Source organism: Takifugu rubripes, chromosome 14 (assembly GCF_901000725.2).
Source record: "Takifugu rubripes chromosome 14, fTakRub1.2, whole genome shotgun sequence".
In the NCBI taxonomy this organism is placed as follows: domain Eukaryota; kingdom Metazoa; phylum Chordata; class Actinopteri; order Tetraodontiformes; family Tetraodontidae; genus Takifugu; species Takifugu rubripes.
In genome coordinates, this window is record NC_042298.1 from 12,494,100 (window position 1) to 12,517,989 (window position 23,890).

At 45.6% G+C, this 23,890-nt stretch overlaps 3 protein-coding genes across 6 annotated transcripts in view; 1 reads left to right on the forward strand and 2 right to left on the reverse strand.

Annotated features, from left to right (window-relative positions):
- The window catches only part of fgfrl1a (fibroblast growth factor receptor like 1a), a 43,440-nt gene extending 31,804 nt beyond the window's left edge, over window positions 1-11,636 (forward strand). For both annotated transcript variants that reach the window (XM_003970570.3, XM_029847139.1), the window contains exons 4-8: window positions 3,604-3,681; window positions 6,388-6,684; window positions 8,232-8,404; window positions 8,513-8,693; window positions 8,786-11,636. In XM_003970570.3, the coding sequence (XP_003970619.3) occupies window positions 3,604-3,681; window positions 6,388-6,684; window positions 8,232-8,404; window positions 8,513-8,693; window positions 8,786-9,210 (1,154 nt within the window). In that variant the 3' untranslated portion in view covers window positions 9,211-11,636. The remainder of the gene's footprint in view (window positions 1-3,603; window positions 3,682-6,387; window positions 6,685-8,231; window positions 8,405-8,512; window positions 8,694-8,785) is intronic.
- Window positions 11,637-17,516: 5,880 nt separating this feature from the next.
- rnf212 (ring finger protein 212) lies at window positions 17,517-21,584 on the reverse strand. 3 transcript variants are annotated; one of them, XM_011610927.2, is made up of 13 exons: window positions 21,485-21,584; window positions 21,100-21,216; window positions 20,748-20,809; window positions 20,574-20,648; window positions 20,413-20,469; window positions 20,276-20,334; window positions 20,135-20,194; window positions 19,712-19,776; window positions 19,392-19,452; window positions 18,661-18,703; window positions 18,520-18,574; window positions 17,916-17,976; window positions 17,517-17,817 (listed from the first exon to the last, which is right to left on the reverse strand). In XM_011610927.2, exons 2-13 carry the CDS (start codon window positions 21,206-21,208, stop codon window positions 17,709-17,711), a joined length of 816 nt encoding a protein of 271 aa, XP_011609229.1. In that variant the 5' UTR covers window positions 21,209-21,216; window positions 21,485-21,584; the 3' UTR covers window positions 17,517-17,708. The 3 variants fall into 3 exon arrangements, with proteins under 3 accessions (XP_011609229.1, XP_011609230.1, XP_029703250.1); XM_011610928.2 differs by lacking the exon at window positions 21,485-21,584 and adding an exon at window positions 21,309-21,463; XM_029847390.1 differs by lacking the exon at window positions 21,485-21,584 and having other exon boundaries at window positions 21,100-21,463.
- A 129-nt stretch (window positions 21,585-21,713) lies between these two features.
- LOC101078479 (transmembrane emp24 domain-containing protein 11) lies at window positions 21,714-23,081 on the reverse strand. Its single transcript, XM_003970634.3, has 5 exons — window positions 22,921-23,081; window positions 22,628-22,719; window positions 22,349-22,474; window positions 22,120-22,266; window positions 21,714-22,030 (listed from the first exon to the last, which is right to left on the reverse strand). The coding sequence occupies exons 1-5, from the start codon at window positions 23,045-23,047 to the stop codon at window positions 21,881-21,883; spliced, it is 642 nt and encodes a 213-aa protein (XP_003970683.1). The 5' UTR covers window positions 23,048-23,081; the 3' UTR covers window positions 21,714-21,880.
- Between the last annotated feature and the right edge of the window lie 809 nt (window positions 23,082-23,890).

The window sequence follows — 23,890 nt, forward strand, 5'->3', positions numbered from 1 at the left end:
AATACAGTAGGGGTTACACAAATACACACATTCACACAAGGGGGACCTCCAGCCACTGAGTGTGTGAAATGTAACACACTGTTGAATCATTTGTCCCCTGCAGATTTGAAGAAAGAGGGAGGGGGAAAAAATGAGAAACATGTCTGGAGGAATGAGGAGAACGTGTGTCATACACTGCAAAGAACGAGGCGCTTTAGGTTAAAAGAAAGGCGAGAACTTTACTGATATTGTTGCATTTGTGCTACAGTTATTAATCATATACACACGTTCACAGCTTACCGCTACACGCTGTGGTGTGTGTGTGTGTGTGTGTGTGGATGTGACTTTTTCAGAGTCTCCAGCCAAACGCTCTGGCGGAACATTAGAAGGTGGAACGGGATCTGAAGAAAACACTTTGTTTATTGAAAACAGCTGAAGTGGGGAGGGAATGTTTGCTGCTCTGTGTGTGTTCAAATTGGAACAAACGCCCGGTCGGCTTCCAAACTGGGCATCATATCACAGAATTTAGCAAAAGGGTTATTGAGAATCACTAATTCTGCCTGTGGGAGGGGGGGTTCGCTAATCACCCTCTTCATCGAGAGAAATATCTGAGTATTCTGGTTATCTTCCTCGGTGTCGCTGATATCTGCTGTCTAATCTGCCCTGTTGAATTCTGTCAACACGTTTATCAGATATTTATTTGGATGAGGATGAACTGAGAGGTTAAGGTCACCATAACCTTCCTCGCCGTACCATCACCATGGACATTATATCCGAGGAAGGCCTCAAGCAAATCCTTGAAAGCCACTCAAGGATGGGCTGATTAGAGTTTGGGGGTCAAAGGTTGAGATCACGGAGTCCTCAAACCTGCCATCAAAAGATTCCCCCTTTTTTTTAAATCAAAACTTGTAGATGCTTTTGTTGCCAGACCTTTTCCCGTTGCCGATTAACCTCCAAGTCAGAATTATGACAGCAAGCTCGGAATTCTTGGAAAACCTTTTATACTTTAAGTGTAATAAGCAGTGGAAGTGGTCCAGCGCTATTAGGGAGTGGGGCTGTAGGAGGCCCACAGACTGGGGCTAATGGGCAGAACCGGGCTGGGAGGAGCCTTTTCCCGCTCTTAAGAGCGTTAAAAACCGTGTTCGCCCCCTCAGATCAGACACCCGCGCCGCCCGGCTTCAAACACCCTGCCCTTTCCCAGAAAACGCCGTGCATGCGGCAGGAGGGGGAGGGAGGGGTAACAGGAATACCAGCACCTCAAGTTACCACTTAGGTGTGTAGTTAAATAACGCCCGAACACATGCAGCCACACATGCAGCGACACACCCGTATAGGGATACATATCTCACAAACGCATCGTGAGGCTGTGCACCGCGCAGAACGCCAGGACGCTATTAATACCAGCTCATGCCTTGCATTTGGATCTTAAATGCATCTTTCATTCATCCAAATAGTGATGGTTTAGCGACATTTGGCGCTCAGTTGGTGCACATATGTGACGCCGAGTGGATTTAAAATCCAGACACCTCCTCACTGGTGTTACCAGTAAGCGTTTCCAGTGCAAGCGTGGCGTTCAGGGACCCCCGAGACTGTTTGCTTCTCGGCTCCTTTTGGGTTTAAAGTGTGTGACAACACACGTTACTGACTTTGACACAGCTCATATTAGAGTCTCGCCTCCCTCCCCGCGGAGGGGCCCGTCTGTACCGGGTTCATCTCCAACAGATGTTTGTATCTTTTTCATAATAAATCTCTGCAGATACACGGAGCAATGGAAACCGATACGGCGGCACTGGAGTGAAAGGAATGTGATACTGTAGGTAATCATGTAGGCGCATAAACTGTTCCGCCTGAGAAACTTTTAAATAGAATAAGCACGCTCCCGTCAGAATGACTGACACCCCCTTAATAGTCTCCCACTTTTGCTTATGTGGTTAGAAAAAGCAAGAATGTTTGAATGGATAAAAGTTCATAACGCATAAAAGTTCAAGAAAGTGACTCCACAACTGTGGTACTGATCTATACCCAGATATGCAGTTATATGTATATATATATGTATACCATAATTTCTGGACTACAGAGCGCACCTGATTAAAAGCCGCATAATCTAATTTTAGAAAGAAAATCAATTTTGTACGTATACAAGCCCCACGGATTATAAACCGCAGGTATCCCACGTAATAATATGAAAAATTAGATCGAAAACATTCAGTACCGGTATATGTTTTTATTACCATAAGAGACGAGTCACTGACGAGTGACAGACAGGTAAGAAACAACAGCCACTCTTTTCACTTGTATGTTTATTCAGATACCTTAATTCCAATTTTCATCACGTCAGGATTTTTTAACTTTTCTTTTAATTTAATCCGCTTAGCAACATAAATATATTGTACCGGTAAATGCTTTTTTTCCCCTAACGGTGTCTGTAATGCAGCTACCTTGAAATATACTGCCGTCTGATTTGTACAGCGGAAACACCGCGGCCACCTGCTCTCTGTGTGTTGACTCAGTCTGCCAGAACGTTTTCAAGCTCGGTCCACCTTCTATGTTTACGTCTAAAAGCTTTTGTCGTCTTTTGCTTTGGATCAGTTCTTCAGGCGGGCGTCTCCAGCTTCTCACCATTGATTACCGTAATGCCAAGATTACGCACGGCAGCTCGCTTTCCTTCTTCAACCGCCAGAATGATCGCTTTTAACTTAAAAGTCGCATCATATGCTTTTCTTCTAGTATTTTCCATGTTGATGAGAGTTGAAAAATGACTGATTCACAATAGTTGTGATAGTGCGCCACGGGAAAAAAAATATAAATAAGCCGCACCATAGAATAAGCTGCAGTGTTTAAAGTGTAGGAAAAAAGTAATCGGCTTATAGTCTGGAAATTACGTTATATAGGACCCAAATCTGTAATTTAATCTGGTCTTAATTACAGTCACTTATGTTGTCAGACGTGTCCAAAACAGTAACATAGTTTTTATACATGTGCTGTGTAATGTTACAGAAGAGCTCTGATTTGATTACTACCAACATATAGTTACAGTAACTACACAACCTACAGTTGATTAATTTTAAAGCAGCTTTGTGTCACTTTACCTCTAATTTTACCAGTGCGGTCGTTTTTAAATCTTTGCTCTTTGATTTCCCCCCATGACATAATTCTTGTTCTCTTCATACTACTGTTGGGAAGGAAAAAAAAGAAGCTGTGCGTGAAGATTAAACCTTTTTTTTTATCTCAGAGATATTTCATCCCTGTCTGATTTACGAGGGTGGGCTGGTGTTTCGCCGATATCGAGGATTTATGTTGAACAAACACACACGTCAGGACCCAGTGGAACACGCTGAGCAGCAGCAGATCCTGATGGAAAACAGAGAAATCCTCCTTCCTTCCAGACTATGTGACATTTGTTTCCAGTTTATCGCTCTCAGCTCGGCGTATTGCAGTAATTCATGTTAACTGAAGCAGCAAGTGGGTGCGGGAATTATGACTTCATCACAGCCATCCAACGAGCAGGCGGTAAAAAGCACCGGTGGATGTTTGTTTTCCCCGCGGTTAAAGTTCGCCGCGCTGGGTCGTTTCGCTCAGACGTTGCCAATTTAATAAAGATGTTCCTTGTCTTTGTCTCCCCAGACGACTCCGGTTCAAGAGGTGGAGCGGGAGCGGCCGACGGCGGCCCGGACGGTCCCCCGGAGCTGGCGGGGAAACTGGGTAACCATCGTCTAAACCTTTTCAGAAGCACAGTAGCAAGACAGAGTCTAAGGGAAGCGGAGGGGATAAGCAGCCTCATAAATAAACACACAACAGGCTGGTTGTTTGTGAAAACTACATTTGACAGGGTGGAGACACGTCTGTTCGCACGAGGTGTGATTTGGTGGGACTCATTCCTTCACACACACCCCCCATTCTCTCTGCCTTGCAGCTTAACACGTCCTCGCTCGTTACCGTCATCAGTTTTCCCTTATTTGTGCGACGTGAAAGATCCATTCGCATCCCCGGTGCGCAGCGCCGAAGATGCTCTGACACAAAATGTGCCCAGAAAAGTGCACCGTGGCTCGGTTTCAAGTGCCGAGACGCTGACTTTCGGGGTGGCCCGAGGACTGTACCAGACCACGCGGGACCATCTGTCGCTAGTAATTAAATCACAAGTGCCAGTTTAAATAACTGAGAACATACCAATGATGTATTGGGGGGGGTGCATTCGATATGCAGTAGCATTCAGAGGAGGTCCAGGCCAGCAGTCTCCAGCCATTAGCAGGCCTGAGCTACCACGCACATGCCGTAAGATGCTTTTTCCGTGGGCGTCGCCGTTTTGGTGAGACTAAAAGTGGGTTTTGAATCGCCGGTCTCACTCTTCATTAATTAATAAACCTTCAACCTGTCAATCTAGCTTAACGGGATATCCAATCCTCTCGCTCCGTCTCGGGTTGTCTTGCGACTTTGGGCGAGGCTGGAAGACCACCAAAGGGAGGGGTCGAGGGCGCGTTCTGACCACATGCCTGCACCACCTCAGCTGGTTCCTTTGGGCAGTGCCACTCCGCGTAATGGCCCAATTCCAAATTGATTTAATCTGGTTGATTTTCGCGCACAATTGCCCTTCTTTGTGTGCCGCCTGTTTAAAACAGTATCCGTGTTTGGGTGTAAAAGCTTTCCACCCTTTGATCAGAGGCACTCACCCAAAGGGTCACCAGTATTTTTACACTAGGAAGTGTGGCATTAAAATGGCCCCTGAGACCCAGAACATCTCTGCCCTACTGCCACTGGATTTTCTTTCACCTACTCTCCTCTTTCTGTCACAACCTTCCTTCCTGGCCCTCATTTCATCTCTGTTTTTTCCTCTCGTCTTCTTATTTTTATGCCCTCTGTGTTACCTTTTTTATTGTCCTAAGTCATCTCCGGGATCCTGGTTCGTCTCTGCTGTCACTGTGGATTTACGAAGCTGTTCTTTTTAAACCGTCTGTCAGTTCTGCTTGTTCACCTGAATTTGAACTTCACTCTTTCACTTCATTCGTGTCTTGACTTCTGTTTCATTTGGGCTGGATTTGATGTAAGAAATCATTTTTATTTTAGCCAGAGACATTTGTGTCTCCTTGGTTTAATAAATTTCACCGTAAGCAAAAGAGGACGTTGCCAAAATTGTCAATTATTAATCATTTTCTTGTGTTCCGCTTAACTTTTCCACTCTCCCTACCTGTGTTGACTGGCTCCACTCACAGTTCACCTTTAGTCCTCCAGCTTTTCTCAGACCCATTCGGAGGACAAAGTCGTTTCAGGCATGTTTGTTTTGTCATTCTGCCCGGTTTCCCCGTCACTCGGCACAGTTAGCAGAGAAATATATTCAGCTGAGTAATGCGGCCATAGTGAACTCCTCAAAATGGACCTGTCACATAACTCTCGCCCACTTGTTTGTTTACCCTGAGCTAAAATAATAGCCGTTCCCAAAGAAAGAGCCGGAGCTGCAGCCGTTCCGGGGTGATTTATCGTCTCGGTTGATGGCTATCTGCTGCGGCTGCACCGCGAGGGCCGTTAAATCGAATGCTCCTGTGAGCGATTTCCTCTCCCTCCCCACTGGATCGTATTTTTTTCTTTGATCTGTTTTCACTGCCCGCTGTGGGTTGTGCTCTTGAATAGCATGTTTAGCTCCGGCACGGCTGCTCGGGTGACCGAACGGACAGAGCCTGATGTTCGATAAGGTGTATCAGGTTAACTGGCTGCTTTGTGATTCGTAGAAGAGGATTTGCATGATTGGACGCCTGGTTTGAGTCCACAAGCTGCATTTTCATCCTTTGCATTCGTGCTCGTGTGTGCAGTGATGATACGCAGCTGTCTTCTGGGGTCATGGCCATTGCTGATTCTCATTGTTGCGAGATTTGGGGTAAAAAGACGTCTTCTTCAGGAATAAATCTGGGGTACGAGGAGCTGGATTGGTGGAAATTAATAATCATTTAATTAATTTTGTTTAAATGGGGAAGAGGAAGTGATTAAAACACTTTTATTTAAAATTGATTTATTATCATATTATTGCCAATTGCAGGACATTAGAGTATTTGGAGAGATCACAACCTATTGTACAAAAAATAAAATGTATATGTGCATTAAACTTATTTTGGGTGATTTTACATAGAGTGCAATAGCCCTGCACTGTGGTGTGCTGTTATCATTGTTCGGGCCTAAAGGGGGGGGGGGGGGGGGGGGGGGGGGTTGCACTAGTTGACTAATTGTGAAATAATGTACAGAATGCAAATTCATCAGCTTGTGAAACCCAAATTAAAGAGGCAAAATAGTCAAACACATGCTTTCTTCACTTTTTAACCCCAGGTTACAAGTTAGCCTGTGAACCAGCCTCCTCTCTTCTGTCTTTTCCCAGCATATTTTGCAAAGCCGTCTCCTAATCTGGGTGCTTTTCTCGTTCCGCAGTGCCTCCGCGCTTCACTCAGCCTTCAAAGATGCGAAAGCGAGTCATCGCCCGCCCGGTCGGCAGCTCGGTGAGGCTGAAGTGCACGGCCAGCGGCAACCCTCGCCCCGACATCGTGTGGCTGAAGGACAATCGGCCGCTCCTGGATGAGCAGAGTAGAGCGGCCGGAGAGGAAGGCAGGAAGAAGAGGTGGACGTTGAGTCTTAAGAACGTGACGCCAGAACAGAGCGGGAAGTACACGTGCCATGTGTTCAACAGGGCGGGGGAGATCAACGCCACATACAAATTGGAAGTCATACGTGAGTTATCATGCAGATACAGATGTGCAGAACTGTAGATCTACACAGGAAGATCACGGCAAACGATCCTCACGGCTGTGTAATTATAGAACGTGGAACAATAACACTGTAAACTCTGCATGTCCTGCCGTTAGAATGACTGTGTTTCAGACTTAATAGTAGGTTTCTGGACAATACAGTGATTACGCAGGCTGTCTAAGATCAGGGGATCAACAACACTATAATTAACTTTCCAACAATTTATGTGAGTTGCTTATAATTCGGGTCTGAAGCCAGTGATCAGTTCATACTTTCATTATAATGTGCTGATTATTTTGTTTTGAAAGGACGTGAATAGATTCCCATGTCGTCTGAGGAGACTTCGACAAGGCCGTCGGGTTTCTCTCTCACCACTAAATGTGCTGGAACGGTTCTAGGTTTACATTGGAGAATTGGTTGAATAAGGTGGTATTTCTGACCACAGGGACGGGCTCCAGCTCCCCCTCTGAGCCCGGTTGGGAGACGGAGCAGCCAACAGAAGACAAATGCAAGTGGTATTTTTATAAGGGCTGAGATTTGAAATCCTAAGACTTGATTGGTTAAATAACTACAGATCCAGCCACAGCACTGGTGTACTGGCTAATCAGTTGCACCTTGAGTGTTGCTTTAAAAATATCTTTTAAAGCCCCTATTCACTTCACTGGCATTTATTGATCACCATTATATTTGTCAATAAATATCATTCAGGCGAGTGAGCTGCAGTCAGGAGGTCTTCAGAGGTTTGCCAGCTGCAGTATTTGTCTTAATAAGGACTAGTTTACCGTTGGGAGCAAAGAGGAGTTGGTTTTTCTTGATCAAGAAGGTGGTGCTGGAGGGCTGTGCGTGTGTGTGTGTGTGTGTGTGTGTAGTATCAAACTGCATGTAATAGTTCTGTTGACAGCATCAGACTCACTTTACAAGCCACATCTGTTGCATATTGAAATACAGCTGTACTCGTCCTAAAACACACACACACACACACACACACACACACAGTAAATCAAGTCCATGCCCGGTGATCTGTATGCCATGTCGTTTTCTTTATCAGTTGAGATTGGAACATCTGTCAGCCTCGGCTCCCTGGCATGCCAGATGTTAAATCAAACAACAGATTTTAATTCAATTATTTTTTTAAATTAAATTAGTACTCAAAAACAACAATCACTTATCGGGTACTGTGAGTTGTGCAAAAGTACATTCTTTAAGCGTTCCTCTCGCGTGAGATTGCATTAACAGATAGAGAGAAGGGATTATTGTCCCTGGCAGGTGTGTTTTTCTTGCTGTATAAGCTGAGAGTGAAAAGGCAGAAGCTTCAGATGAGGGATGTGTGTGTGGATCAGTGCCACAGGGAGGATGTGGTGCTGAAGACAGACGGCCCAGCTTAAAGGAGTCTCCAAACCCATATGATGGTGTTGTTGGTGGGGACATTCTTCCATAGGTTCTGCTAAACAGACTGATGAAAAAGAGTAACTGTGATTTCAACATAGAAAAAAAGTAGATATTGATCATTTATCATCTTCTCTCTTCAGAGCGAACCAACTCTAAACCCGTTTTGACTGGTACTCACCCCGTCAACACCACTGTGGACTACGGGGGAACCACTTCCTTCCAGTGTAAAGTCCGCAGCGACGTCAAGCCGGTTATCCAGTGGCTTAAAAGGGTGGAACCAGGAGAGGAGACTAAATATAACTCAACCATCGAGGTGCACGTGGGCCGATTCATCATCACAGTTCACCGATGGTCTAAAGGTGTCTCTGCTGTAAGATGCGGATCAACTGAAAATCAACTTTTGTTGCTATTTCATCCAAAGGTCGGGGACCACCACTTTGTGGTCCTGCCTACAGGGGAGGTCTGGTCGCGTCCTGATGGGTCGTACCTCAACAAGCTGTTGATAACCAGAGCCAAGGAGGACGACGCCGGCATGTACATTTGTCTGGGAGCCAACACGATGGGCTACAGCTTCAGGAGCGCCTATCTAACAGTGTTGCCAGGTAAGGAAACAGGCAACGCTGTATTACTGGCTGAAATGACCTGTAAACACTGAGTGAAGCATTGGAGCGCTCATTTGTGTCCACTTTTGCAGATCAGCAGCCCCCAGGCAACATTATCCCCGCGGCGGGAACCCCCAGCCTGCCCTGGCCCGTCATCATCGGGATACCAGCCGGCGTGGCCTTCATCTTGGGAACTGCCTTCCTCTGGTTCTGCCACTCGAAGCGCCATTGCTCCTCTTCCTCTTCGGCCTCTTCCGCTCTTCCTGCCGGTCAGCGTCTGCCCGCCACCAGCCGGGAGCGGGCCGGCGCGGGCCTGCCTCCTCAGTCCGCCAGCAGTGATAAAGACTGCCTTTCGTATGAGGAGTACGTCGCCCACCAGCAGCTGCTTCTATCTCAGGGAGGCACCGGATTGGCTCCGAAGGTCTACCCCAAGATCTACACGGATATACACACCCACACACATTCACACGTGGACGGGAAAGTACACCAGCACCAGCATATCCACTACCAGTGTTAGCAGTGACGCTAGCAGCACAGATTCAAGTCCTTGATCTATTCTCACAGTACACGCTGACTGCCTCGATACAAAAAGGACACGGAGGAAGAGTCGCCTACTGCGGTCGCGATATTGTATAAATCGACTCTTTCAAACATAAAAATGAAGAATGTAAAGAAAGATGATATTTTTAGCTTATCTGGAGTGCGATCCAGGTAGATATATGAGAGGAGAGTCCTGTTTTATTCAAACGTTGTCGTGTGGAATCTTTTCTATACAGTTTGAGATCTGTCATTGATGAAAATGCCTTATTTTAAGACCACTGCAGCCTCAAGGTAACTAAAACCACAGCTCACCAACACTACACATCTCCAACCTGAGCTATCTAAATACGTACAGTGCTGTACATGTTTGTAATATAGTAGCATTAGTTCGAAATACGTCTCAGGCATCAGCCCGACTGAGCCTTACTTCAGCTCGAGCTTCTCCTGGATCAGCACGGAAGGCTGAGAGTCGCTGCTGGGTTCCGCTACTATCTAGGAACGATGCAAACCATTATAAGCTCTTTGGAAATGGCTGCTTCCTCTGCATTTCAGCGTCAGAACGTCGGTCTGATTGTGTTGTCACTCTTGTGACATGAATATGAGTGTTGACGCGCTCTGGACTGCAGCGCGTAGCGGGATTAAGGATATCACTTCTTGCACCATATGTCGAGCCCCCTTAACCAGCTGCACGGAGAAGAGCCCGCTTGTAACACGGTGCCTTCAAACAATCGTTTCCAGATTTCATGGATCACTATGGGATCATGGGCTATGTCCCATATTCTTGTTAATCTGTTATGAGATTTAGAGGGCTTAAAGCAGGGGGGCGTCATCCTAAACTTGAACTTTAGGTTGAGACTTAAAAAGGCTCCCAGGGTGTCTTTAAGCACCTCAACACATGACCTCGAGGATGATGAAGGAGATTTTTGGTCTGTTGCTCGACAAAATACTCCGCTACCGCTTCAGCCCAGAGCTGGACGCCATTCCAACACAGGTGGACGAAACAACAGCATTCCAACAAAGTTGCTAACTGGTTACCAGCTGACCACTCAGACGGTTAATAGACGGTTAATATGAAGAGTTTTGATTCAGTCGCTAAAGAGATGTCGGGAATCACAGAAATGCTAGAGCTGATCTATTTTAAATCGCAACAGCAGGTAAAAACACAGCAAAGCGGCTGATCACAGAAGGGAGTTCCTAAGGCAACTTCTCGTTTGCAGGAGGAGTTTATTATAGATCATAAATATATCAGAGTTTTGCTGTCTCTCATCGTTGTCCTGGGCAGGAAATAAAAATGTGAACTGAAGGTGTTTCCAGGTTTTCCGGCTCACTCAGTAAATAACCGAGTCGTGTTTTCAAAGCCAGTATAAGCTCAAGTTGGAGAGAGGTCATATTTGCTGTGTGTTGTTGACTTTGGTGGTTATAGAAATCTGCGACTTATTAGGAGCTCAGATATCAAACATTCGCAAAATCCCAGTCATCATAAATGCTCTTTTCTCCTTATGTCACTGTTTGTTCATGCTTTTCAGCAAATGTTGGTCCCCTGTTTTCCGGTTGTTGCTTTTCAGATGTTGGCAGGTTTTTCAGCCCATGTTTGTCATTATTTAAGACGTTCTAGAAGAACAGTACAGTACAGTGCTACGTGAAGGTGATCATGTGACAGGAAGTGATGCGCAGATACCCGTTCTGCATGTCTTTTTGCACATAATCATCACTGGCCTTGCAGCAGACCTCTTTGATCCATTCTGCACCACTGTGAAGTCATTTATCGGGAAGTTATTTCTGCGTAATTTAGCTCTTAGTGCATGGTCATGGAAGAGAGGGAGGTGTGATCGCATCTGCTGAGAAAATAAACCAATTAATTCACAAATATCAGGCCCAATCAGTCCATTTCCATGGCAACATTTCTCTGTGCTAAAGCCTTTTCCCCTTTTTTTTTCTTCATCTTGTTTTTTACTGTGTATTAAAGCTAAAGGACTGCCACTAGACAGACTGTGTGTATTTACCACTAGCATGTACATGTTTATGACATTATAATAGCGCATTTATAGGCGTGTCGTTTTGTTCCAGACTAGCTCCAACAACACATTGGCCCACACAACCTTGTAAATGATCTCAGTATTGAAAGAGAAACTGTTCCTAACTTATTTTCGTTTAAACACCTGTGTTTTCTTTCACATCATTGGGCATTATACTGCATGAGTGGATTTTGTGTTATAGAAATATCAACGTTGCTGTCATTGTAAGATACCGTATTTATACATGCTGACAAATATATATGAAAATTTATCGATAATCGTTTCATTATCGGCGATCTTGTACAGTCTGTTTCCCTTTAGGTCCACCTTTTGTTTTGTTCCCCTTGATGTAATCATCTTATTGGTGCGAATAAAGAAAATAACTGTATCGCTGCCTCTCCCCCTTCTTTTCTGTTGTGTTTTTCAACGCGCAGATTTGAAATGAATGTCGTTCTGCGCATAGTTGAAGCTCTCTGATTGTGAGAGCCGCAGCCGGCGTTTCGTCCGTCAGCATGTCTGTCTGCGGAGATGACGGATGGACATGAGCTGCCTGCAGATGCGGGGCGTGAAGGCCTGGGCGCCTCCAGCGCTCCCTCTGATTGGTCCACACAAAGAGGCCTGCAAGAGAACCCTGCAGGAAGGAAAGCCTGGAGGTGGCAACAATGTATGACACGGTGGCTGAAGGACATCACAAATGATCACCATAAACACGTAATTAACGAACGTGACACTATTGTCTGGCCGACATTAGCTGCAGATAAGGAGGCTCTGTCAGGTCACACTCAGTGAAAACATCCATCTCAGCGAGGGTCTCACATGACCACTTGTTACGTGATCTGCCCTCTCTGTTCTGCAAATAAACATGTTTTTAACACAAAGAGAAACTACTCTGCCCTTTTCCCCATCGACAAAAGGTCAAATGTCCAGCTTTCTGCCGCTGCCAGGATGTTTTTTTGCTTGTTTGTTTGTTGTAAATGCATGGAGTTAGCGTGCGCCCGCAGCAAAAATCACTCCTGGTTTGTCACCATGATTTTGCTAAACATCCGGGAAGAAACGATGCAAAATAAAGCTGACAGATGTCATCAGTGACCAACGAAGCTCATATTAGAGCACATTATGATGAAAAGAATGTCCAGGTTCTGTCTCTACGTGCCACTTTTGCCTATAAACTATAATGTCGGAACACTTTAAAGATGTTTACGTGGGTGATCACCACGTTCCGACCAATGCCTAAAGAGATGTCATGGGGCTACGGAAGGAAAAAGGCTTCATAATGTGGAGGCAGATCACCTCGCAGGAATCCGTGGTTGGCAAATGTCTGCCATCTCAGCAGTTACTCAGGATGATACGGCCCGACCCGCTGAGGTTTTATGAGCCGTAAAAGTCCGAGCATCTGCTCAACTTAACTGGTGAAACGATAACGCAAGTGCAGGATTTATGCTGAAATACATCTGCGAGATAAGAGGCGAAAAGAATTCCTGGATCTTGATTTTCGGCATTCCTTATCTTGCAGATTCTCCCGCTTTTCTTTTTTTTTCTTGTCTTCTTGTGAATTGGATTGACTTGAGGTGCAGGGAGGGGTCGAACACGGGGAGGACAGATGGAGGAGGACGGGATGAAGAGACGCAGGCACGAGGAGGACGACGCAGATGTGAGCCGACAGATGTTCAGCTCGCTGCTCCTCTGCTGCGATGAGAAGATGAGAACTTGGAGAAGAGATCACTGAAGCGAGACGAAAATGCGAGAGCGGCCTGGTAGCATATGTCCCATCTGTCCCTGCTTGGATTGACAATTTCAAAATTGTCTACTTGTGTTACAATGAAAATGTTGAGCGCTGCTTCTTATTTGTGTTGTTTGCTCTTTAGAAATTGCCTTAAAGAAAAAAAATGCGACATGAAGGATGGTTGAAAGAAGAAGAGAAATCAGAAGTTACTTTAAATCAAAACCAAAACTTGATCTAAACTGTTTTTAATCTGGGTCAAACTAAAAAAAAAAAAGGTATTATTGACAGAAACAGCATCTAAACAGTTTATCACAGGACATCCTTGGAAAAGAGATTGTTAAATGTCAAAAGATCCTGCCTGGATAAATACAGATTAAATCATTTTTTGGTTAAAAAAAAAAAAAAAAAAAGGAAATGTTGTATAGCTGCAGTACATTTTAAAATAAGCCCACTGGCCGACACAGGAGGGGGGGGGGGGGGGTTTCAGTCATCCTGAGAGCTGATTTTCCATTAACACACATGTTAAGACCACCGCTGCTGTTTTAATGAAATAATTGCGATAGCAGCTTCGTTCCAGGAAGCTCCAAAAATGTACTTAAAGGTTTAACCACACGTCTACGAATGTGCCTTTGAAACATAAGGAAAAGAGGGAAGGGGGAGCCGAGGGGTACCGATATCTAACCGAGATGTAGAGATTTAGAGCGTTGACTCTGAATGCAACCTTTCAGGACCCAGCTTTGAACATTCTTGTGTTCCTCAACGTGTTCCTCAACGATGGAGGGGGCCACGATTTTGACTGAATTGTGCGCGCTGGATAAACAAACCCGTCCCTTTCGGTCCTGGAGGCCTTGCGGGGAAGCCTGGCTGTTCACGCACGGAGCGGGCCCTCTGCTGCGGCTGGCTGGTTTAAAAGGGTGTGAACGCTGCAGAGGAGATTCCTGGGCGCTTGAGTCAACAGCAGCTGTGGCTGGCGATGAAGAGAAGCTGTCCAAAGAGCTTCTTTTTTTCTTCTTCTTCTTCACTGGCAACTGCCTTTTCAGTGTGAAAGGACGGCTCAGGTGAAAAGAGTCAGTGACCATGAAGGCATCGCACACAGACACGCACCTGGGAGAGGAGAGAGCGCACATCCACTCGTGGAACCCTACATGCAAACACGCCTCTGACACGGACACCTGGCTGACATGGAGGAGCTGCTCTGTTTGCATACCTCACCCTCGTCTTCCACTCATCCTCCACAGACACAAAGCCGGCATTAAAACTGCGAAAACAAAAACACAATAAAGGGGCTAAAAGGGGGCAACAGGCGGCTTCCATCCTTCTTCCACCCATCCCTCCCTTCCACCCTTCCTTTTTCTCCCTGCACCGAATGTTTACCTTCCCCCTCGGTGAAAAGAGAGGGATGTGGACAGACAGGGTGAGAAAAGAAAGAAATCTGGCAGCGGGGACGGCAGCCCGGGCCTTTAAAGTCTGCCACAGAGCCGTGACAAAAGCCTCCTAATCTCGGTGTTGTCTTTCGACCGCCTTTTTCTCCTCGCACATCCTGCCAAGTGCGTGCATGTGTGCGTGTGTGTGTGTGTGTGTGTGTGTGTGTGTGTTGCACAAGAAACAGTCCGTGTGTGGGTTTGGAAATAAAGTAGGATTAAAAGACGGCAATGAAAATATGGCGCGTGACAAGAGGTTGTTCACAGAAAGGCTGTGTGAGCGCGACAGGAAACAAATCTTTCCACAGCCGAGCTGACATCACACCACTGCACCAGGGACGGGAGCATTCCTGCCTTCACACGTGAGCTGGGACTGAGGCCAGGACCCCTAGATCTGCTCTATCTATATCGGTTGACAACAATGATTTAAATGTGTTCGTTTATTTCTGTTGAAAGCCACGTGGAAGGGGAGAAAGTGCTCATAGGTAGGGGGTGGCCTTGGGACACATTCAAGACATTTACTGGAATTTTGACCTTTTGACACCCCCCTTCCTCAGAATTAGGATAAATAAATACATCTGTTCATGTGAAGGGGGTGGAAACGACAGGAATTTGAAGGGGGGAAGAAGCAAAAGATTAGCTGTGGATTCAAGAAAATATTGTCGATACAAATGATTTAGGAAAACCTTGAATGAAAGTTGGGTACGCAGGCACCGGCGATCACGTTACAGTTGTCCAGACTGCCCCCCCCCACCCCACCCCCGTTCACCTTATAACCTTTTTTTCCCCTGAATCTAATGTAAAAACTCAGATTTTCACATGGCCTGTAGATATTTGGAAAATGGTGGTGTTCTGTTTCAAAATAAACTCTGGCAGATCATATCTAATGGGATTATTGCTAGCCTCCTCGCGCTGGGCCCCAGACTGGTTTCCTTTTCTGCCCCCGTGCTTGGCCCTACGGATGGCCGCCGTTCTTTATGAACTGTTATGTTGGAGTGGGAAAGTCTTTGCTTTAAATTAATACACCGGGACAATATTTGCTTGGTGAACTTTAGAGGGATTTTGCGAAGATGTAAATTTGGGATTTGGAGATTTATTGTATCTCGTTGGTCCTTAGATTAGGTTATTATTAACAGCTATAGGTAACACATTATAAAATGTTCTCTGTGTACGTGTTCGCGTGCTTGTTTTACCTCAAGCCCTCCTTCCTCGTCCTGTTGATCCCCATCAGAGGCAGCTGTCCTCCACAGGCTGTTGCACACAGCACAGCCATGCATGCATTCACGAGCCATCATCATCCATATCATAAAGGTGCACTTTTTAACTTCAGCACCCCCCCATACGCTAATCTAGTTAACAATGCAAGTATAGTGTCCCTTCCATTACTCAAACACAAGAAAGGTGGGTTTTTCTATGTGACCACACTCTTAATAATGTAATTTGTGGGCCATTTTGGTACAATCCAATGAACTATAAATCAAATCTTCATATTACAGTAGCTTTATTGTAAGCTAATCATCAGTGAATATACAACTACACACAAGATTGTCCAACTACTTAATCCTCACCATAAAACAGAACTGTGTAATGATCATAAATAAACCCTCTTGGTAATTTTAGAAAGAAACCTACATTACGCCACGTTGAGTTAAACAGTAAAGGTGTTGAGATGACGCATTAAAACTCCGACGCTGTGCAGGAACACTTAGCGAGCGCCTCGCAAAGACAAATAGCTCCAGTATGAAATCATTTAGTTCATGTCATGTCTTGCCCAAAGGGGATTACACTTACAGCACCAAAGGTACACGAGTGAAATAGTGAGTGACAAAGTGTGAAATCTGGATCAGATTATGAAAGAAGCCTCTCTTACACACACACACACATGGAAAAGATGGAGGATAGAGGGGGGGAGGGAGGGGAACAACAAGCTGTGGGAACGCGGTGGTGAATAATTACCGCTGACATCAGAATAGTTTTCTCCGGCTCTCTGAAGTGGCAGGGCTCATTTGTACAGCCTGGAGCAATACACAGAGGTGTGTGTGTGTGTGTGTGTGTGTGTGTGTGTGTGTGTGTGTGTGTGTGTGTGTGTGTGTGTGTGCGTGCACGCAGAGGAGAAAGTAAACGACAGAGATAAAGAAAGAAATGTGTGTATGTGGGAGACAAGAATGGTGTAACTAATTAAAAGAAAAAAACAATATTACTATGTGAGAAGCAAGGTTTGAGTGTGTGTTGTGTGTTTGTGTGTGTGTTGTGTGTGTAAGAGGGACGTTACTCTGATTTCGTCCTCTCCCTGTTACTCTCTGACACCGTGACAGCTCGATCTGCCCCGGGGAGCCATTTCTCTCTAAATGGACCTTTAAAAAAACAGGAAATGACTTCAAATCCCAGCAGAGCGCAGAGGGAGATCAGGCACAGCGACTCTTCAAATGCCCCTAAACCTCACACTCGTACGCTAGGAGGCACCTGAAAATGGCGTGGCAACAAACCCAGAACACACACACAGTTACACCTGAGCCCTCTTCAATAGAAACTATTCAGCATCCTGTCAGCTGGGGCACAATAGAGGCAAAACTCACGGCTTGACAAAGACAGGGTGGACCTGTCTGAACACATCTGGCCACCCCGCTCCGCCGCGCCGGCTTTTCCTCGCTGGGATGGCTTCAGGTGATATCGTGTTTCTATTTGGACACACTCGGCTTTTGCCTTCACTTGCAGCTGTTTTGTAACAAGATTTAAGGGCGATACGGTGGTTCCTGTTCCCCAGCCTGCATGCTACAGGCTGCCGGTGTAAAACCTATTAATGAGGCTAATTTGCCGCCTAAAGGTGATGTTAGTAAAGTGCTTGTCAGTCAGCTGGCTTGTAAAATCCAGTGAATTGTTCATCCTTAAAGATAATCCCAGTTTATCTTTGTCAGGTGAATAGATGCTGCTGCGGCAGTTGGCAGTTGAAAGGCTGCCTTTGGCTAGAAATTAAGATTTGTGGGTTGAGGCCTGTAGCTGCCACTCAGCAAAAGTCCAAAATAACATCACAACATCAAAATAACACCTTAAAGGACCAAAAAATAAAAACAGGTTCATCAAGCTGCCATGTGAGCACACACGAAAATCAGAAACAGAGCGCAGCAGGGAGCATCTGTTTTATTTATTGCGGGACAAATTAATTGGACAACAGATTCCGGCGAGTTGACGACGTCCCGGTGACACATCCTGGATCACCTTGGATCCTTCCACTAACTGGTTGCTGACTCACTTTAGCTCATGGGAGTCATAAATACCTTGGGACAGATGTCCGAGCTGAAAGTTCGCTAACGCGAGCTCAGAACAGAGAAGGCAGGGGGGTTCTGAAGGAGGGGGGAGGCTTGAAGACGGGAGACTCCCACCTGGAGGTCTGGCTGTACGAAGCCTCCGCCGACCCTGGAAAAGTACTGAGAGAAGGTGCTGTTATTGACCTCCTCTCTGTTTGGAGACCTAAAAGGCATCATTCTGGTGGAATATGTGCGCTTTGCTACGTGAAAGGCATCACCTGATACCAGCGGTGTGGTTGGCCAGCGAATCCCGACTGGATAATCTCAGACGGACGCTGCCTAAACGGCACATCAGAGAAGGACACGTTGGTTCTGAGCGCTAACGAAACAGGCGACCAAATGAGCTCACGCTGTTAATACAGAAAGTCTTCAGGAAACCAGAGTCTTTTGTTAGAGTCGTACTGCTTCAACAAAAAGGCTGAGAGAGACCTGCGCTCTTCTGGTACCTTCAGGTGCCACCTGGTGCAACAGGGTTTAACCCTTTAAGGTCCCAAATGACACAACCAAAGCCTGGAAATGCCATCGGGTTAATCCTAAATAAAACAACAACCCACATCTGCAGCTGGTTACTCAGCGTAGGTGGCCGCAGCCCCGTTTGTTTGGCCGTCAAATGGAACAGCAACATTCCCGATATGTTTTATTGATGAATATGCAACCGCAGGCGCTCGTGTGGAAGGTGGAAACTTTAAGACTTTTTTGTTTGATTCTTGCTGCATCAGCGTTATTAAGGTGGATCAGAGAGCAACGAAGCAGCACAGTTATTCACATGAACAAGAGATCTTCACATTGTGGCTCTTAAAATAGATTTTACACAGCACAAACCCATTTGTCCAGTCTGAGAAGCACCGAATAATGGAACTCTGGGGAGAGGACTGGGCTAGAAGACAAAAACCATAAGATCTTCAACCTTTTTCGCGATATTTAGGCAGTAATAAATAATTAATGTTCAGGAATAAGACATACTTTCATGAACAGGCTCCTTTTAGATACTTCCATGCTTTCGGTCCTGCAGGAGAGCACAATTGATTAGCAGCGTCTCCGGTATTTTAGGATCAGCGCTTTTAAGGAGAGAAATCTGAGAGCTTGGAGGGTTGGAGTGAAATCAGACTCAGATGACTTTAACAACTAATGCGTATTCCTTAAAAACATCTCTAATTGTATCAAAGAACTCAATTACGGGGTTCTACTACTATTACATGCTACAAATGTATTTGATTATGGTGCTTCTATCTGCAGGCAAATCAGCAATTTACCCCTGAAATCAAAAGTGGTTGGAGTCTGCAGGCACAGCAGAGCAACGGCCAATTTGCTGCATAGCCGTGATCCATCCTGTGCCGCTATTGCTCAGCAGAGAATCTCAGAGGATAATAAAAACATCACTATTATTAAACTCAAGCAGCAAATCGCTCTTATGTCAACAGTGAGCAGAAACCCCGACAGAGAAACCTGAATAAGCTCAGTCGGTTCGAGTGTGTGTGTCTGCAGAGCCGCAGGGAAGGGCAAAGCTACACAGCGGCTAAAGCTAACATAAGACGTCGGGGCTCAACCCGAGATCTAGTGTGTTTGCACTGCTCCGCACCTCTCACACTCTCACGTACGCAGACAGGTAATGAAGGGGAGAGGAAGGAAAACAGAGGTTTTGGCAGGGCGCAGAGGTTAAACGTGCAGATGTGCGGGTGAGGGACAGAACTCACACGTTAGACATGGAGGAGTGTCTGGAGATGGGCAGAGGTGAGGATTTGGGGATCTGGAGACCTGCAGCAGGAGAGATAAAGAAAGAGGAACGTGTTTAATGCATTCAATGGTGTGATATCACTGCACATATAGGGTCTGAAAAAAAACACACTCAATAACAGAAAAATGTGAAACGTTCATATATTGAAAAAGGCCTGAAAGGTTTAAAAAGTGTCCGTTTATTAACAAAACCCAAGTCTAGATGCACTGTTAAAAACTGTTCGAATGACCCAAACGCACCACTGCTGTTGACATCATATATGAAGAGGTCAGAGATTACCTGAGTTATGCCCACGTGGAATGTGGGAACTGTGAGCCACCTGAGCCATCGAGGAAGAGTTGGCACTAAAGGACAGAAAAAGTAGTTTTCCCTCCACCATCTTAGAAAATAATGATCAATAGGCATCCTGCCACCAGCTGAAGAATCAGCTTCAGTTCTTTAAAAAGGCTTCACTTAGTTTGAATGAGGCTTCTGGAGTAAACGTGTCTGGAGCGACACCCAGTGGCAACGACCGGAATTTAACACTAAATTATTCTCATGCCCTTTAAATGTATTCGCACAAACATTTTCACACAAACTTTTGTTTTATTTAAGCCTCCTGAGCTCCTGATTCCCTTGCTTTATTTTTTAGTATCGAAATTAAATAAAATAGAACCTCTTTCAGTTCATTGATAAATGACAGATGTTTTGTAAAAACCACACCGGTGATGATGAAGAGCATTTTCCAGCTTGGTAAGGGAGGCGCTCTGTTCATTCAGCTTCCTTGAATAGAAAATAAAGGTTAAATAAATACTCAGGAGATACAGTAGGCACTAAATACACCAGCAACTACTTTTATCTTACTTTGACATCTGCTGCATTTCTTGTTTCATCTGCACAAATGCGTCTTTTTGCTTCTCACTCTGGAATCAATGCAATTACAGTTTTTAATTGTAAATCAGCAAAGCCTCCAAAATTCATTGTACGCATCTGTAAGTCACCTTCTGTTGGTAGTAGCTGCACAGGCGCTTTTGGTGGCTTGCCTGGAACATCAGAACCTGCAGAAAATAACACCTAGGTGAAGTTTAAACAGGTGCACACGACATCGATCTTGCTTAAACTCGGTTTTCCTGTAAAATCAAATGAATAAATATGGCCGAACTTTGCTGATTTCCTTGCAGTGTTTGGCTGCCACCACGCTGACGTCTGAGAACAGGGCCTTCACCTCCGAGCTGCTCTGAAACAAGGAGGATTTGCTGTCAGTCACCTGCAGGGAAGGTCGTTCCACATCTCTAAAGTGGCGAACAGGGATTCTGTGGAATTTAAAGCCACCTACTTGGTCGGAAAGAGATGAAACTTGGCACCGGGAGTTGCATATCAAACAGATCCCTTGCTTTCCTGAAAAAGGGTGACTAAATATCAGTCAGTGTTTCCAACACAGGTTCAAACGTCCACAATCTGGGTTACAACTGTGCAAAAACGTTAGGTTCTAGTTTTAAAAGTGAATTTATTAAGCAACATGCAACGTGTGGACGGATCTGTGGCTCTTGGGAAAAGGGATGTAATACCGCTCTTCTTCCAACAGAGGTCCCCGTTTAATTAGCTTCAGAACTTGGGTTTAAATCCCCCAGAAGGACTTCGACTTCAGAATTGGGTTTAAATCCCCCAACTGGGGGGTCGTCGCCCACCTTTGCTGTAGCAGCCGTCGCAGATGACATGGCCGCATGTTGTGACGGCGAGTTTCCGATCGTCGCTGGGGGGGAGGAAGCAGGCGTTGCAGCTTATCCACGAAGACATTAGGAGACCTGTAATATCAAGCCGTCGCCCCATTTATTTTTTAAACACTTTAAAAAACCAGATATGTGACAAATTACAACTCAAGTGATCGCTGACGCACTTAGCCGATGTGATGCTAGCGTCTAGACCCGGTATTTAAGTATGTAAATAGGTGAACGTGTCATTTTTCAAGAGTCCTGAATATTTTAGATTCCGTGTTGAAAGATAGACGCTTTATAGCACGACAACGACTTTCATACTCAATTTACAAATATTTTTTTAGATCAATTAAGTTACCTGGTATAGCCTGATGTGACCGTAAGTGCTAATGCTAGCTGGCGAATCCTGGCTAATTCGGCGTTAGCTAGCATGTAGCTTTGTGACATTACAGATTAGGACAAGAGCTAAATTTAATCTAAATTTTTTTTTCTTTGCAAAGCCATTGCTGTTTTCATGCATAGAGACATCAATAAATTGCAGCAGCATATTTGTTTCATTTTAACAATTAACTTCAGAAACAAGGACATTTCAATGTCATATATCATTTATTTTCTTTATAAACCCAAATTTTCACAAAAGTATTACTTTTCTACGTATATGTCCATTTTCCATTTTGCAAGCAGAGAATCTTAACATGATATATATATATATTTATTTTTATTTATTTTTTAAAGAAGGCCACAGGGGACATCCTCAGACAAGCTTTTTGGCAATGAAGAACTCTTTGAGACGTTTCATCTGCCAGAACCCCACTGACAGCAGAATGAAGGTCTGCATCAGGGCCCACCACAGAACTTTGCTGTTGGTGTCCTCGCTGATTTGCCGGAAGCTCTCCTCCTTCTCCTGCAGCAGAGAGGACGGGACATTTGTATTCCAGGATGGCGGGACAACATTACGGTCATGGTGAATGCAGAAAAGGCTGGTGTAGCTACCCTCTGGTACTCCTGCTGCCTGAGGATGTTGATCATCTGACCTCGGAGGTGCGTGAGGCTGTTCTCCAGGTTCTCCATGCTGCCCTTGGTTTTGTCAGAGTTGTGATCCACCGGGTGTTCTCCCATCTGAATGTCCAAATGGAATCTCTAAACATCGTGGAGGAAACAACATAAGGGTCTTTTTTCCTCACTTCACTGTGCTAAATCACTTTTTCCCCCCCGTTCTCACCAGCTTCTCGCCAGCAAAGACCGAAAAGCGCGTGGAATTGGTTTGGAAGCAGAAGAAATGCTGCCCGGATTCGTGAGCGCTGAAGGTGAATTTCCCAAATTTAGCAAAGCGTTTGGTCATCTGAACCTGGGAAGCGGGAAAAAAGTTGGGTTGAATCTGTTTTATCCTTGTCTGGCTGCGATTGAATGGGAAAACCGGTCAACACGTGGTTTATTGTGATTGTCCGACATGTTTGTGTGACCTTAGCTCGGTGATATACGTCTCCCCAGAGGGCCGTACCTCATGGTTGGGGTCTCTGACTTCCACGGTGACACCGAGATGAGGGGAGTGGCTGGGAGATTTGGGATCCCAGGGCTCCAACAGGAAGCGACCTGCAGCAAGAAGTTGCCTGGAGCTTTATTCCAGTTTTAATTAAGCGTTTATTACGGAATCTTGCTCACAATATGTTCCTTATTACTGCTGCCATATGGTTGTAAATGGGCATCTGTGGAAGGTGCCGACTCAGCCTGCTGGAGACGGGCTTCATCCAAATTTTAGCTTCTGATTCTGAATTTTCCCTCCGCAGGACTCACCGGTAACGAGCGTGTCGACGGGAATCTCCTCGATGATGCATTTTTCCTCCTGCTCCCCCAGTTGGAAATACATGGCTGCAGCCAACACCAGGTAACCCTGCAGGAGGAGAACCGCTCGCAGACTCATGTCGAGGTGACCAGCGGCGCCGCTCGGCCCTGTTGACGTTCTGTTAGTGTGTCAGGTCCAGATCCAGGTCCAGGGTCGTCCCTTTTAGCTAACGCTCAGCACCGCTGTCGCTTGGCGTGACAGCTCAAGTCAAAGGTGTGTGAAACGGGCAGGTGCTGCTTTGAATGACGAGACCTTCTGGAAGCTGTGTGATTGGTTCCCCTGGGCCCACTGCAAGCCTGATAAGACTCATGGCGGGGGGGGGGTGTAAGATGTTTGGAACACACACCGGTTGTGTTCACAATGTGTATTAGAGCCGTTATGTTGCATTAGAATTAAAAGAAAGAGTCACTTTATTGCCGTTTGGCCTCTGAGAATCACACAAGGTCATCAATAAAACCGTCATAAATCGGGTTTTATTCCCAGGAAAATAGACTCCGTAACCAGAGCGAGCCGTCCAAAACTCTGGATGTTGGGAGGAAACCGTCGTCCAGACCGTTGCGTACCAGTAGTCGCCACGCTCCCACTGAAGATGAGGTCACTCGCGGAATAAACCCTCCGCACATCTGCTAAAGCGGTCGGTTGAAGTGAGCAGGAATTTCAGATTTCCGTCTCCTCCCACACTGTAGTGCTTTTACAGAAGTGACAATACTACTGTAAATCAGCGCGAGGGCTCTGCCCACCGTTAAAATGTGTGTGTGCTTAGAAAACATGGCTGAAATCAGGAATTGCAATTGGAACCCGAACCCCGCCGCAGAGTTCTCTCCTTTTCTGATCATTTCGCCGTTTGTTCGACGCCCTCGGCGCATCTATTGAGAGGAACTTTGAGTCGTAGCCCATTAAAACGTTGGGTTTGGACCGGTT

Bases quoted from the DNA above. Each gene is read 5' to 3' on its own strand.
- rnf212 (XM_029847390.1), bottom strand. From the start codon at position 21,241: ATGGGGCGACGGCTTGATATTACAGGTCTCCTAATGTCTTCGTGGATA. The intron at 20,649-20,747 runs GTAGGTGGCTTT...TCCTTGTTTCAG, and splicing joins TTTCATCTCTTTCCGACCAA to AGCAGCTCGGAGGTGAAGGC. The intron at 18,704-19,391 runs GTGAGTTCTGTC...GCTCTCCTGCAG, and splicing joins CACTCCTCCATGTCTAACGT to GACCGAAAGCATGGAAGTAT.
- LOC101078479 (XM_003970634.3), bottom strand. From the start codon at position 23,047: ATGAGTCTGCGAGCGGTTCTCCTCCTGCAGGGTTACCTGGTGTTGGCT. The intron at 22,720-22,920 runs GTGAGTCCTGCG...TTCTTGCTGCAG, and splicing joins CGTCGACACGCTCGTTACCG to GTCGCTTCCTGTTGGAGCCC. The intron at 22,267-22,348 runs GTGAGAACGGGG...CACGATGTTTAG, and splicing joins TCTTTGCTGGCGAGAAGCTG to AGATTCCATTTGGACATTCA.